General features: G+C 41.9%; 1 protein-coding gene across 1 annotated transcript in view; it reads right to left on the bottom strand.

Moving 5' to 3' along the window:
* The window catches only part of Pkhd1 (PKHD1 ciliary IPT domain containing fibrocystin/polyductin), a 471,509-nt gene extending 459,782 nt beyond the window's left edge, over positions 1–11,727 (bottom strand). The window contains exons 1-5 of the mRNA XM_052743962.1: positions 11,676–11,727; positions 10,120–10,197; positions 9,402–9,546; positions 6,329–6,437; positions 2,543–2,600 (exon numbers count right to left, since the gene is read on the bottom strand). Of these exons, the coding sequence (XP_052599922.1) occupies positions 2,543–2,600; positions 6,329–6,437; positions 9,402–9,546; positions 10,120–10,197; positions 11,676–11,727 (442 nt within the window). The remainder of the gene's footprint in view (positions 1–2,542; positions 2,601–6,328; positions 6,438–9,401; positions 9,547–10,119; positions 10,198–11,675) is intronic.
* Positions 11,728–15,947: the final 4,220 nt, after the last annotated feature.

Raw genomic sequence — 15,947 nt, 5'->3', positions numbered from 1 at the left:
CTGTTCTGTGTGAAAAGGGACTTTCACCCGCAGTCATTGCATGGCTAGGACTGGACCTTTCAGGTAGACGAAGAGAAAGTGTGGGTTCTTACGGACTGAGACAAAGTTCTCAGAGTTTTCAGAAGACTAGAACGTTAATTCTCTACTGCTGCTAAACTGGCAGAATGGTTCTATTTTATGTTGACCAAACTGCACAATTGGCTTCCTAGTTCCCTGGGAAGAAGCCAAGCTTTGTTACGTTCCACTTAAAAACAAATAGCAGGTTGCAGAAATTAGAAAATCCTGTGGGGTCTTTGGTTGTTTGTTCCTAAACAAAGCGGCCCAACAGAGGCTGACAAATGAGCAAAGCAGAGCACAGTTCCAGGGGATTCTGCATCACAGTGAAGGACTGTTAAGCACATACAGAAACCCAACCACCCATAAAATAAAATGCTGTCTCTTCTGTAGCTACCTCCTCCTGCATGTCTCTGGCTGCTACTCTGGGCAAGCTTCCCAAATGAAATGAGAGTAATTGTCTAGAAAGTGATTGCAAAGATGCAGCCATGTGGATCATGCCTTGAGGGACCACTCTGACAAGGCCAGCCACCAATCGTCCCCCCAAAATGTGGAAGAGACAGTGTGCAGAACTCCACCTCGGTGAGACAAACAGGTTTGACAGATCTGGAGAGCAACTGACATCCCACCTCATGTCTCTTATGGCTCCTTATTCATCCCCCATCAGAATAAGATTTCTGCCACCTAAACTGAAACCTTCTACACACAAGCACCAGGAACCCAAATACCTGTATAATTGTCATAGTTCACATCCTTTTTCATAAACCTTGATCATGTCTTGGTTAATCAAACTAATGCAATGGACTATATCTGTGAAAGCCTCATATCAGTAAGACAATGCTAAATTCTTGCTCTTTAGACTGTAATTTAAATAGGTACATACATAAAATTTGCCTACATACACACACACACACTCACACACGAACACACACACACTATAACATACAAGCACTGTCTGTAACATAGATATTCATTCTTATTATCTTAACCAGTCAATCACATCAAAACAACTAGATCAGATTATGCATTCAGACATAATCATACCTAAAAACCCAGTAACTTGGCCTACCAAGATGGTTGAGTGGGTTTAAAAAGGCACTTCCCATTGAACGTGATGGCCTGAGTTTCATCCCTGAACCCACATGGTAGGAAGAGAGACCCAACTCCTGAAAGTTGTCCTCTGACCTCCATACACAAGCTGTGACGTATGTGCACATGTACACAGTACACACACTAACACACATACACACATACACACATATACACACTCATAATACGTAAATACACAAATGTAATCATTTTTTAAATTAGCAACAGTGTTCACAGATGGATACTACACTGTAAATATAGAACAAATGAAAAATCTGGTATATATGTGTGTGTACATGTATACATACACACATAGAGGAATTTGCCCATAAAAAGATAGCAGAGTACATTTTAAAAAGCTGTGTTTATTATTTGGTTTTAAATAAAACTGACAAAGTTCCTGGGCCTATGTCTCAGAGCATCTGCTTCTTCTGTGTAAATCCCCTACCCTTACACAACCACCTCCTCTTCTGCCCTCCTGGCTCTAATAGGCTCTAATATGAATCCTTTCCAAGCCTTTTGACTAGGATCAAGTATATGTCTGTGTTTCTCTAACTCAAGAACAAATCCTCTAGATAAACATCAGGGCTAATAGCTTTCTGAGTTGTATCCAGTGCCAGTTGACATACACCAAAATAATAATAGACACAGACTTTATCTCAACTCAAACTTCGGCTCCACTACTTATTATTGATATGACTTTAGATTAGCAGTTCTCAACCTGTGGGTCTCAACCCCCTTGGAGGGGTCACGTATCAGATATCCTGCATATCAGATATCCTGCCTATCAGATGTTTACATTATGATTCATAACAGTAGCAAAATTACAGTTATGAAGTAGCAATAAGTGAGGTCACCACAACATGAGGAACTGTATTAAAGGGTTGCAGCATTAGGAAGGCTGAGAATCACTTCTTTGAACAAACCATTTAACCCCCCGATACCTCATTTGTTTCTCCTCAAAAATGAAAATAATAATTGTTCCTGTAGCATCATGTTTTTGTGATCCTCAGATAATAATACTTATGAAGAGTTATGTGAGTTATCGGCACACAGTAGGGGGTCAATAAGGACTTCCTGGTATGAATGGACAATTTCAGGTGGGAATAAAGTGGAGTGGTTATGATTTCTATTTCCCACAGTCTCCTGTGGGGATGACTTTGGGTTTTGTTGGACTTTTTTTTAAAAATCATATTTGGATTTTTGTTTGTTTGTTATCAGTAAAGCCATAGAACAAAAGTAACTAAAGGGAAAAAAATTTTAAGAAAAAAACAGAAGCTGAAACTTATTTTCAAAACATCAGGTAAGAAGCAAAATTGGACTATAGAAACCACATACCGGTAGAAGAGTCTGCAGCAAGGTTGGCAGAGAGATTCATACTTAACAGAAGATTTCTTACCTGGTACTCCACTTGGTGGGTTAACTTGATACACGACAGGTGTCTGTGCCTTGGAAAACTGAAAGTATTATCACAAGTGAGTGTTTCATTAGACTAGACATGACCACAAGAGCCACAAACTATTCCTCCGAAAGCAGGAGCGGAAAACAGGATGCATCTCCCCAGTCACTTCACACTTACTTCTTGTAAGCCTCATGCTAATCCCACAAAGCAGGGATGACAGACATTATTATATTCGGCAGATGAGTTCAAGGGATTGGATCGAGGTCATACATCTCCCTACCCTGTGCCATACTGTGCATATCTTGCAAGCCTGTTCCTACCTACTTGCCCGCCACACCCAGGGACATATTTTGCCAGAAAGAAAGGTGGACAAGGTGCCATCCAGAATGTCAGTCTTTTAATTTCATTATTATAATTAAATGTCTTTGAGTTAATTTTTAAGCTGGAACGAGTGTCATTTACATTATTGTCAGCTCGCCATCCTATAAAATAAGTTGGATATACATGAGTAAAGACAGAAAAACAGAGGGTGCCTGTTTTTTGGGGGGGGATATTCAAGAAATGGGAAGGAACACTGTCCTTCAAGAAGGAGGCCATGGCTGTGACCATGTCTCAGTGAATAAGGCACTTGTCATACAAGTGTGAGGACCCAAGTTTGAATCCCCACAACCCATGTAAAGTCAAATACATCTATTATCCTGGCCCTCCTAGGGTGATGTGGGAGGTGAAGACAAAAGACTCTCTGGAAGTCAATGGGAAAACAACAGAGACCCTGACTTAACCAAGGTAGAAGGGCAAAGACAGACTGAGAGAAACCCAAGATTCTCCTTGACTTCCACGTGTTCACTAAGGCCACATGTGAACAGACACACACACACACACACACACACACACACACACACACACACACACAAGGTAAACACCATTTATGGGAGAAGTGGGAAAATGCTGAAGCCTAGTCATGGAATCCCAAACCAACTTACAATGTCCCTTTCTTAAAACACAACACCCGTTAGTTTCAGGCTTCGCCAAAAGGGACATTGCCTGATGCCACTGCACTTGCTTCCCCTGCCTAGCCTGAAATGTGGGAGACATTTGTACTCCTGTCAGTGCATCAACAGCCCATCCATGGTTGACGGATATACTACCAAGAAGGAAAGGCAGGGTGAGATCATTCAGGAAGTCCATCCTATCTACAGACATCTAGGGTAAGCTAAGAGTAGAGCATGCTCCACTGGGACATCATACCAGGCTACGTGAGGAAATGGAGATACACAAAGAATGGGTGGGACTGGCCAGGCCAAGGTTTGACCCATGAGCTAATGTTTCACCCAGGAAGAGACTTAGCAACCACTTCTCCTACTAGATGCCTAGACTGCTTCCTTTCTAAGCAACTACAGCAGTGCTTCACATTTACAAAACAAACTACAGCACACTGTTTTGTTTGGGCTGCATCCAGCTCCCCCGGAGTCCAAATTCCCAGGGAGACTATTACCAGAGAACAGCCATGGTTAATCAACTGCCCTAATCAGGCATCGGGAATGAAAAGGCTTTTCAACCAAGCCCACGGTGGCCTGTTGAGTGTGGAGTTTAAGTATTGATCTACACAGCAGTGCAGTTGGCCATCAAGGCCGTTTTCCTCAATCTCTACAGGAAAGAGTTAGAAACTAGTTCACAGAAAATATGCACAGTCAGGGGGTCCAGATAAGACTACTGTGACTTTTCAGATTAAGAACTGGCTGTGATCTCAGCAGAAGATAAAGATTAATGCAGTTCCACACATGACGCCAAACATTCCGTCCCAGCTCTGGCCTCCAACCCAGTGACTGCACTCCGTGTTTCATCCCCCATGGGGAGGTCTTTCCTTCCAAAGTGACTTCCATTGGAATTTTAAAGAAGTTGTTATTGCCCTCTCTCGCGCTCATTAAAAACGAAGGCAGATGGAGCAGTCAACTTCAAAGCAAATACCAAAGCATACCTCTAGGTTTCCAGCTTGAAATATAAGATCTACTGTGCCATCTGTCATCCTTCGAGAAGTTAGTGGGGATATATAGACTCATTTATTGCTTCCTCCCAACTCCTCAGAGAGCACTGGGGTATACTTAGGGTTAAACCACAATAAAAGTTTTCACTCACAATTCTTTCTGTATTCATAAAACATAAAATAGTACTGTTTCTAAGAGAAACCGACTTCTGGTCACCCACCATGCTGGAGACATGCATGGAGAACAGTGAAAAATTAATGAGCTTCCAAAGCAGGCTTCCTACACGCTGATCCTTGAGCCCAGTGAGGTCAGCAACAGCAAGATGGGAAGGTAGGTGGGCCAGAGAGGGATGGTAAAAACAGCAGATTAGAATGAGAAGTCACAGCCGCCAGCTGCTTGATAAACCTTCTGTGAGTCCTTCAGACTTGTCAGTGCCCGCAGCAGGCTCTTTGGAGTGGGCTGGCAAGATGGAATTAATTTTTAATACCCATGGTTCCCTAAGTCCCAGTCCCAAAGCAGAAAGGCACATTGCATTTTACTTCACTCAAGTGCCTCTCATTAACTGCGTCCCCTGATGCTAGTTCATCAACTCACCACATCAGTAGACCACGGCTGGACTTGTGGGGTTTTTTTTTAATGTGCAATTTCAGGAAGAGTGTCTCTCCCACCCCTGTCCTTACTGATCCTTATAATAAGTAGGAAAAGGGCTTCCTGAGGTGAAGGGAGCGTGGTGATTCAGGAGTGCTCAGACACTCCTCCTCTCTGACGGTCCCTGAGCCAGGGTAGGGGTGGTGATACGGTTCTTAAGGAGAAAGAATGCTGTGACTTTGTTTCTTCTTTTTGCAACATGCTGACAGACACAACATTTCAGACAATAACATTCTCTTGGGCTGAGGATCACATTGTTAATTGGGACTGGACAACAAATTCCAAATTTCTAAAGGTTAGTGCCTATATAATAATTTTGGAGTTGAGTTTAGGGCAGCAGCGTCTTAACTCTGAAGCAGCATGAGTTAAGGACTCGGTTCTGTTCTCTAAAGCTCTTAAACAAAGGGCTTTCCTACCTGGAGCACTGCTGGAGCATCTTTCACAAGAGTCTGCTAAAAGAGTTTCCCGTTTACAGGTTATTTTCCCACAAAGCTAAATGGCTCTTCGGCTGGACCAAACACAGAAGGAAGTCTAGTGTGAGTATCAAAGGTCTAAATTAAATAAGACTGGACACTGGCCTGAAGGAAACGGCTCTCACTTCTGCCATCTCACCTTCTTCATCTGTCTGACTTGGAAGGAGAATTTCAGCAGCAAAGGAGCTCTCAGACTAGTGTCAGGAAGAGCAGCAAAAGGTACCACGTAGCAGGGGGGCAGGGAGACTGGGCCCCGCAAAGGACCTGGGACCCCTGAGTCCCTTCAATAGCCTAACACTCAGAATCAGCTGAAAACGTAACACTCGTCCAAAACACTGACGTGTGTGGCTCCTCTGTGACCTTCAGGTTCAATGTGGATTCACAGTCACATGATGGGTCAAACCCTGGTTCTGCCACTTACTGCCTGGGTAATGTAGCAAGCATAAGAGACAGCCCCATGATAAATTTGGGAGCACTGTAGTACACAGTACGCATAAGGCACTCAGCTAGAACCTGAGTCAGTGTTTATTTTCATAGCGTGAGGGAAACCCTAGCATTCTCTCCATATCGCTTCTTCCCTAGTAAAGCACACATGCCGGTTGATTTATAACTTGGTTTTGGTAACACACGTACTATCTGAACAGTCAAACACACATTCCTCCATCCTCAGGACCCACCTTGAAAGTACAGCCGTCTAGAGACCCTGGACATGGGCTGCCGATCACTTGCTCCCCAGAGCGTATCTCCAGAGAGTACAGACCTGCATGTGCTTCAGACAGCAGAGATCTGGGGACAGAAAATGGAAATCTTTGTAAATAAAAAACCAGGAGTTCCCACCTGACTGCTGTATGTTTCCTATCTGTGTTTGTAAGATGGAGCTGAGAGAATGTCTCTACATTTCACCTTTTGCCATCTAGATCTACTACTCACTATACTTCCACTTGGGCTCAGTCCTCACCAAGAGAAACTGTATTTCTTCTTGTTGTTGAAAGTCCTTTGAACTTAATTTAAGAACTTAATAACTCAGAATTATGGACTCATAGGACTTTAAGAGTACAAGAAAAGCACTTCAAATTAGCAATTATGAATATGTTCTAAGGTCTTAAAGGGGATATGAGTAACTCTCAATGAAGTCTATGAAAACACAAAGAAACAGTGGAATGAGGTAATGAAAACAGTTCAAGACATGAAATTTGAAATAGTATCACTAAAGACAACCCAAACTGAAAAACTAGAAATAAAAGTTAGGAAGTCAAGCAAAAAATTCAGAGGTAGACCTCATCAACAGAGTCCAAGACATGGAAAAAAGAATCTTGGGCATTGAAGACAAGACAGAAAAAATGAATATCTCAGACAAACAGAATGTTAAATCTAAAAACATCCAGGAAATCTGGGACACAATCAAAAGACTAAATCTATAAATAATAGAAATAGAGGATGGAGAAGAAACACAGGTCAAAGGCACAGAAAATAGTTTAAACAAAATCCTAGAAGAAAAGTTCCCCAAACTAAAGCAAGAAGTGCCTATCAGGTACAAGAAACAAACAGAACATCAAGTAGACTGAACCAGAAAAGAAATTCCTCACAACACAGAATAATAAAAACATTAAACATACAGAACAGAGAAAGGACATTGAAAGCTGCAAAGGAAAAAGACCAAGTCACATGTTAAGACAGAACCACCAGAAAAATGGTGGTTTGTGACAGCCATGGGAGGCGTGGCCCTTTCTGAACAGAAACTAGGAGGAGTGGATGGGGGGTAGGCAGTAAGATGGAGGGAGAGGATGGGGGGAGAGGAGGGAGGGGAAACGGTGGTCAGGATGTAAAATAAATGAATAATTTAATAAATAATAACAATAAAATAATAACACCTGACTTCTCAATGGAGACTCTGAAAGCCAGAAGAGCCTGGACGAATATTCAGCAAACTCTTAGAGATGACAGCTACCAGCCAGACTACTGTACCCAGTAACACTATCAATCACAATAGATGGAGGAAGACAGACACTCAACACTAAAACAAAATATTCAGTCCAGCCCTACAGAAGTTACTAGAAGGAAAATACCAGTCTGAAGAGGTTAACCACACCGAAGAAAATACACAAAATAAGTAATACCATAACAGTAAATCAAAAAATAGGAGGAAACACATACTGTATCAACAAAGAAATCAAATAAACACTGCTCATTATTAACTATCAATATTAATGATCTCAATTCCCAAATGAAAAGACACAGACTAATAGACTAGATTAGAAAACAGAATCCAAGCCGGGCGGTGGTGGCGCACGCCTTTAATCCCAGCACTCTGGAGGCAGAGGCAGGCGGATCTTTGTGAGTTCGAGGCTACACAGAGAAACCCTGTCTCGAAAAACTAAAAAAAAAAAGAAAAGAAAAGAAAAGAAAACAGAATCCATCTTTCTGCTGCATTAAAGAAATGTACTTTAATCATAAAGATAGCTATCACCTCAGGGTAAAAAAAAAAATGGGAAAAAATATTCTAAGTAAATGAACCCAAGAAGAAAGCAGGTATAACCATTTTAGTATTTGACAAAGTAGACGTCAAGCCAAAACTAGTTAGAATAGATAGGGAAGGATACTACATACTCGTCAAAGGAAAAATTCATCAAGAGGATATTGCAACTCTAAATATTTATGCACCAAACGTTGATGGCATCCAAGTTTACAAAAGAAACACTACTACAGCTAAAATCACATATTGATCCTCATACAGTGATGGGGGGTGACTTCAATTCCTCGACAGGTCAACCAGACAAAAACTAAACAGAGAAATGCTGGAGTTAAACAACGTCGTAAATCAAATGTACCTGGCAGATATTTACAGAACATGTCAAGCAAAAGAATAAATCCACTTCTTCTCAGCAGCTCATGGAACTTTTTCCAATATTGACCACATACTTGCATATTGAGCTCATTCTGAGGTCTTTAGAAAGATTGTAAGAGCCAGAGGGTCAGATAGCCTACTGTGGGATTGTGTCTCCTAGGAGTGTCAGAGGTTACACCCATAAAGTCTCACCAACATGACTAGCCAGATGTGAGCTGAGCAAGGACAATAAGCATGCCAAAGTGAATGGGGGGAAAGTCCACAAAGCTTCAGCCCTACATGAAGAACTACAGGCACCTGAAGAAAACCAAGAGCAGGAAAGGTGGTCTTTCCCAGGGAAGAGCATACCCATTGGTTGTCTAGTGCCAAATGGTCAGCACTGAAAATGTACATACGCATACATTATACACACCGAGCAGGTAATATTTAGGGATATATATGTATACATATATACATATATATGCATATAACAATAATCAATGGGGAGGGAGGTCACAAATTTGAAAGAGAGCAAGGTGGAATATGTGGGGGGTTTGGAGGGAGGAAAGGGAAGGGGAAATGATGTGATTACATTATAATCTCAAAAATAAAATAGCAAAGAAAAAATTAAAGTTTTACAAAAGAAAGAATATTGACGGGTGATTGCTTTTGCTTGTGATGGCATTAATTTTCTTTTTCTTTCATTTGTCCTTTCTGCCATAGACAGAACTTTGTTTCTGTTTTCTACTCTGAGAGAGATTAAAGGAAAAGAATTTTGAAAGCATGCAAGCATATTCACGTAGAGTGTTTTAAAGCCACGCCTGATAACTGTAGGCACTGCACGAGCTGTCTAACGTATCACCCAAAGCTACTGAGAAAGGAAAGCTCCTTCATCCCGCCAGGTTTTGTTTTCCAGACTTGTGTACCTGGTCTGGCAAGTCACCACAGGCAAATCCACAAAGACAGGAGAGACATCACAGGGGATCCTTGGCAAGGCAGGAACTGCCACATTCACCAGGTCTATCTCCAGCTGAGAGCCATTGTTGGGGTAAAGAACACTTTTCTCCAAACCTAAACTCAAGGAGAAATCCCAGATGTAGGAGACATACAGGGCAATACAAACATTGGCCACAGGAGGGCAATGGAAGGCATTGTGTTTGCCAGAGGACAGCATTAATACTCATTTCCAAAGGCAGTTAATGCTGTTTTACAAACGTTCTCATATTTATGAGCCTACAAAAAAATTTTCTCCTTTCACATCTGCCTACCCCCTAGGAAAGAGTTTTCCAACCTTCCAAATTGCTTTGTGCCATGGGGGAAATGGGTAGAGTAAGGCATGGCTTAGGGGCTTCTAACATGGAATCATATATAAGGGCAACAACCAGGATAACACTTAATACTATGCTGACATTTCCATGTCAGTCCATCATCTTCCCAAGCATCCCACCACGAGGACACTGATACAAGAGTGACCTCTGCTGTGACACTGGCCAGTCAGCATCTGCAAAGACAGTTGGGTCAATCAGTTCATCCCGTTCGGACCCTTCTTTAGAGCTGTTCTAAGACAAGGAGGCAAGGATTCATACTCCTTTACACTTTGGATCAGCAAATCCAACACTCACATTTAGGAAAGTCCACACCTACCATCAAAAACAACTGTGATCCACGTTCCCCCTGCAAGGCTACCTTCTGCAGGTTCAACCTGGAAACTCAGGTAGGGATCTGTCAATAAAAGAAAACACTGGTTTTGAAGGTTATGCATAACCCACTAGCACCTCCAATATCTTAAAGCAGACTTTAGCGTGTATGTGTCATCCAGGGGCTGGATAAAGCATGGATCACCGGGCCCTATTACCAGAGTTTCTGGTTCCGGATGTGCACTTGTATTCAGGCACTGATGGCCCAGAAACACGGCTTCCGAGTTCTACTTTAAGGAAAATGTATCACTCTCATTTTATCAATCCAGAACCCCAGTGTTCATCAGGACAACCCCGAATTTCTGCTTCCCTTAGAAATAGTCTCAGAGACATGCTTGGTTCTTAGCTGGACTCTCTTTTCCTCCCTTCTCTCTTCTGCTCTCTATTCAGATGGCCACATTTCAATATAAAGTTCACTACTTATATTCCTACTTCCTGGAAGGGAAAAACTTCTTGGAGATAAGCCTACTTCCTTCTCCTTTGTCCTCTACTTTTCCTTTCTGAGCCCTATTGAACACATAATCAGTATGACTCCCCAAATGCATCCAAGACTTCCCTGATTTTTTGCCTTGAATGATCACTGAGGGACTAAAGAGAGAACATTGCAGAATTTCCTTTAAAATAAAAAAGGAAAGGCGTGTGAACTTGAAATGCTACACTAAATGAGGCTTAATCTTTGAGGATATTCACAGACATGTCATGGTCAAGGCAAAGCCGCTTCAAGGAGGCTAGCAAAAATCATTCGGCACCTCCAGATGACAATAAGCAAACAAAGAGTTGTGTGTTATCTAAAGAAAACTTCATTTCCATGTCAGAATATTTCTAGTGTAAACTGGGCCTTGCCTGTAAACTAGCCCAGGGCATTACATACAGCAACGTTTTGGTAACTCACTACACCTGAGAATGGTGGAAACTAATTCATATCAAGATCACATCATGGCAACCCCAACCAGATCCTATCATCCTTAGACCCCCAGAAATGACAAGATAATTTTATCCAAAGAAGACAAAAATAAGATACAGAGGATTACCAAATTCACTGAGAAGGTGGAAGCATGATTAGAAAAAATAAGAAGGTGATTTTAATGGAAGCAGCCATTAATCACTAAGACACAATGCCTTAGGGAAGATATAACAATAAAATCTAATAAGAATTATATCTACTAGCCAAAAAAGACATTATAGAAGAAGTTATGTTATTATTAAAGTATTTGAATTGTTACAGCAACCCCCACTGGCCATTAAAAGTTGAAATATCTATTCATAACAATTTAACAAATAACCCCAGATACTCATCAGGAAAAAAAAAACTATTATTTCAGATCCTGAAGCAGATACTTCAATACTTCCTTCTAAAATAATGTTTTAACTCATATTTTAAGTGGGCAAGTAAAAATTGTATGTCTACAGTATACAATCAAGGTAATATTTTCACTATTGATAGTGGCTCTCAAGGTGACCTATTGATCTGACGTGTGATCTGCTCACACGCTTTCTACTTACCTGCTAGAAGTAATACTTCCGTGCTCAGCAGAGCGATCAGCCAGGCAGGCATGACGTCCGGCTAGCTCAGCCCTCTTAAGATGGCTCCGATATTAAAAGCATTTTTCGTGTTGATTGGTGCAATGTGGCTTTTGAGCCTTATAAAATATAAAGTAAAAAAAATGCCTATATCAATGAGCTATATTGAAACAGAAAATTAAAGAGACGGGATAAATGTAGCGCTACCTCAACAAGTTCTTGCCCATCCAGTATTTTTTTCACAGTAGATGGAGACCATTACAGAAAGCCATGAGCAGTTAAAATGTAGGGTACAACTGACCGTGGATGCCCAGCCCAAATTGATACACTACAACATAACCCCTACACCTAACCCTCTAAGAATGGGGGAAAGGAAGAAAGATTGTAAGAGCCAGAGGACCAGAAAGTCTGCTCCAAGATGGCATCTTGTAGATATGACAGGGAAGCCACACTCAGGAAATCTCAACAATATGGCTGCTTAAGCAGGTCCTGAATAATGACAACACCAGTTGACTTGCCAACGTGTATAGGGGAAATCACATGGGGTCCCACCCCTAGAAGAAGAGCTACATACAATGAAAAACTGCTGGGCTCATCACATTGCATTTATATGCTTATTCACACACAAACATATAAAACAATAATAATTAAAGACTAAGGGGCTGTGAATTTAGAATAGGGTGGGAGAGGTTAGAGAGAGTCGGGCGATGTAATTATATTTAAAATAATTAAATAAGTAAGTAAGTAAGTAAAGAATGTAGTACTAGCATCGTTAGAGGCACCCACCATCTTCCTAAGCTCGGGAGAGAGTGAGTACGTAAGAAACATTACAGAAAATCACCACTCGGCTTATCTTGTTGCAATAGCTTATTTAATCCATGTTTAAATTGGGTGAAGAATAGCGACACCATTCAAATAAACGAATCCTAGAAATAGCGTCTAGTCATCAGATAACTGGTGACCAGGCAGGGTTCCGTGTTGTTTTCTCGTACCCCCAACTCCCCGGCTTCCTCTCCCATGACTGTCAGATTTGAATCCTGCATGATAGCCAGGCTGTATTTCTTGTTAGCAATCAAGCAAGGCTTCCGTCTGTCGGCCTCTGCTCTGACAGCTAACCCTCCATGGCTTTATGAGCTCCTGGCCTTATTCTCCAGCAAATCGTTCTTCAGGAGGTCCCCTCAAACCCTCAAACCTCCAGCTCACATCCTGGGAGCCCGAGCCAGACACGGTCTGTGTACGGTCATACATGTCTTGCCTCTAGAGGGCACTGTGAAGAAATCCATCCACCAGCCACCCATTTCCATACCGGTTTCAGTGTGAGGGCCCCACATAGCACTCAAAGATTTTTAATTCATTCACACATTTTTAAATACCCCCACCTCTGATTTTACAGATAGGAAAGATGTGGTTTGTTTTTTCTCCATGGCAAAGAAAACAGAATCCACGCAGCCTTGGCTGAGCCCTCTTATGCTGCTCTAGGAAGACTGAGGAACTGCTCTCCAGCACCAGCCAGAAGGGAATAGACAAACAATCCTAAAACCCTGGCTTGGAGGCTCTATGAAAGCTTGAAAACTAAAAGGAGTAAGCCCATGTTATTACATAAACATTAATGCAAATTTCTAAGAAAACACTCGATGTGCTAGTAGTTACACCATTTCAGGAAGCACAGAACCCCCAAATCGTCTCAGAACAAGACTGCCTCCCCTGCCCCCAAATGCATTGAATTTATCATACAGTACGTCCTGATCAAGCTAACTCAAAACAAGCAATAACTTACATTTAGTTCAGCACTGGGAAGGTTTGCTACATCCCCAATAGATGCTGGCCACTGCACTGGAAGCTGGGAAAATAAAGAGTCTATGTACCTATCCTTAGTCATGGAGTCTCCTCAGGTATGGAAGGGGTGTCCACATTACCAGGTGTTCTTTCACACTGCAAACTTTCCTACATTCTTCAGTCCTTTTGTAACTTGTAATTGTATTCAATTTACAATCATCTAGTTTCCAGTAATATATGCTACATCAGAACGACACTAAGGAGGATTTGCTGCCTAGCCCAAAAGCACCAGATCTGGCTTGCATGCTCTGACTGGCATGCAGTCCAATCCAGGCCCATTATTTTGTACCATTTCATCTTAATGCCTAGTGCCAAGCTTAGGACAATGGAAATAAGCACCCCCACACTGGGGTTCATTAAACTGTAAGTTCACGAATACTTATTTTCCTCCAAAAATAAAACAGTCATATCAACAATAAATGTCACTTCTCCTTCCTAAGAATAAACTCAGTGTCTATTTCCTGTAAGTAGAATGTTTCAACCACAGAGCAGAGCACTGTGCATTCGGTTCCGTCCTCTTCCTGTTCCTGTATTCTTTCTCTCTGCCCCCTCTTCCCCTCATCCCTCTTCTCTCAACTCCCCCTCATCTAGGAGCCTGAAAGACAAAGTTTCCAAGTTCTTACCGTACACATCCCACTTCCTTTTGCTGACTGCAATGAGGGCAGGAGATGCAGAGTTTAAAAAAACGGATCGTTGTCTGAGTCAAACAGTACCTGATTCTGTGCCTGCCTTGTGATTCAAAGGAGAAATCTTTCTTTTCCAAATGATGCCGTGTTATCTGGTTAGAACCTGGCCTGCAGCTAGCATGCAGGTAGCTCCCTTCTGTTAGACTATAACTCACCTAACTTGTTTCTGTTCTGGCCAAATGTGCACCAGAGTAAAAGTTTACAAATGACCATAGGACAAGTTTAATCATTAACATGAGCTACTTAGGGACCCAAAGAAGGGCCTTCTTACATTTTTCTCTGATTACTGTATGTGTCACAGACAAGAATTTCAAATAAAAGTCCACCCAGTGTGGAACAGACACTCAATGATTGAAAGAATGTGCCAGGAAGACAGCAGAGAGCCCAGAGGGAACATCTGAGCGGGATGGCATGCTCTCTGAGTGGTCTCAAGCTATTCCTGTACACTGTGCTGTAGGCTCTCAGTGATGTTTCCACCACAGGGGCATGGGCCTAAAGATGTAGAGGAACGTGGAGCTTCGTGAGCCCGGTTCAACTTTGCATTTTCTGTTCTCTCTCCTACCTTACTTTCTTAACAAAGAGGTCCTTGATTTCCACCATCATTAGCTAATGGGACTCAACAATGAGTCTGTTCACCGGTTTGTTGTCACTTGCTGTACCACAGCTTGGCAACCGCTGGAAAGCCAACGGATCTGGTGGAGCTGCAGCTAGTAAGGTAGAGATAAGGCCATGGGAAGGAGGCTGTAGATGTGAAATAGGAAAGTTAGCAGGAAAGAGGAGACACGGCCTGGTATCTGATATCATGAACTTTGACGTCCTTATGCTTGGTATCCTCCCTCTGGACCAACAAATCTACTCATTAACATCGCGTACCTGGGAGGGTGGTCTGCACAGCTCATACCACTATACTTGATATCTTATTGGTTTCATGAATAGGGCACAGCCAGAAGTTCAAAAGTGATCTATTTCATACCAGGACTCTAATGTTATATGTACTCTAAGAAATAACTAAGTTTCCACATTGGAAATATACAGTTCACAGTCATCAAAACTTGAGTGCAGCTTGGTGTATGAGTAGTGAATAGGCTAGTGCTGACCAATAGTGTTTGACTTATGTAAGCCATTCCCAAACTATGCATACATCATTCGGGGAAAATTACTTTTTATCTCTCTACAAACCCAAATAGATTAAATTGCACTGTGCTTTATATAGAGTGGACTCACCTCATAAAGTAGAATATATTAGGAATCTAATGAAGAAAAACACTCCAGAGATGATATGGGCAACAAAAGAAGAAAGTTGAAAACTAGGGATGCCTGATGCTGTTTTGGTTTGGGCTTTTTCTCCCTCTTTCTTTACTTTTTTTTTTTTAAATTTATTATATTGTCTTCAGCTTATATGCATATTTCTGATAGAAATGTGGCATATCATCGGGCAAGCAGGGCACTAGCGTGGCACTCCACTCAAGAACTTCATTAGGCAACAGGAGCCCCGGAGCAAACTCTTCTTGTCCTCCAAGGTCACCTCTTGGGAGATAACCCAGCTTCACCTCACACTGTGTTCTCAGAATCCCCCAAACAAAAGCCCCTTTCTCTCCTGTGGGATTGACTCATCGTACCTTCCTTCCTTTTCTTCAAACTGCTTTTCTTCGTGAAGAAACAAAATAAAGACAATCAAATCCCTCTGAGTTCGCTATCACATTATCATCATGGACTCAGATTTGAGGCAACA

Source organism: Peromyscus californicus, unplaced genomic scaffold (genome assembly GCF_007827085.1).
Source record: "Peromyscus californicus insignis strain IS unplaced genomic scaffold, ASM782708v3 Scaffold_19__1_contigs__length_69161282, whole genome shotgun sequence".
Classification (NCBI taxonomy): domain Eukaryota; kingdom Metazoa; phylum Chordata; class Mammalia; order Rodentia; family Cricetidae; genus Peromyscus; species Peromyscus californicus.
Note: the sequence above shows the minus strand (reverse complement) of the source record. Positions and strands in the feature narration are given on the sequence as shown.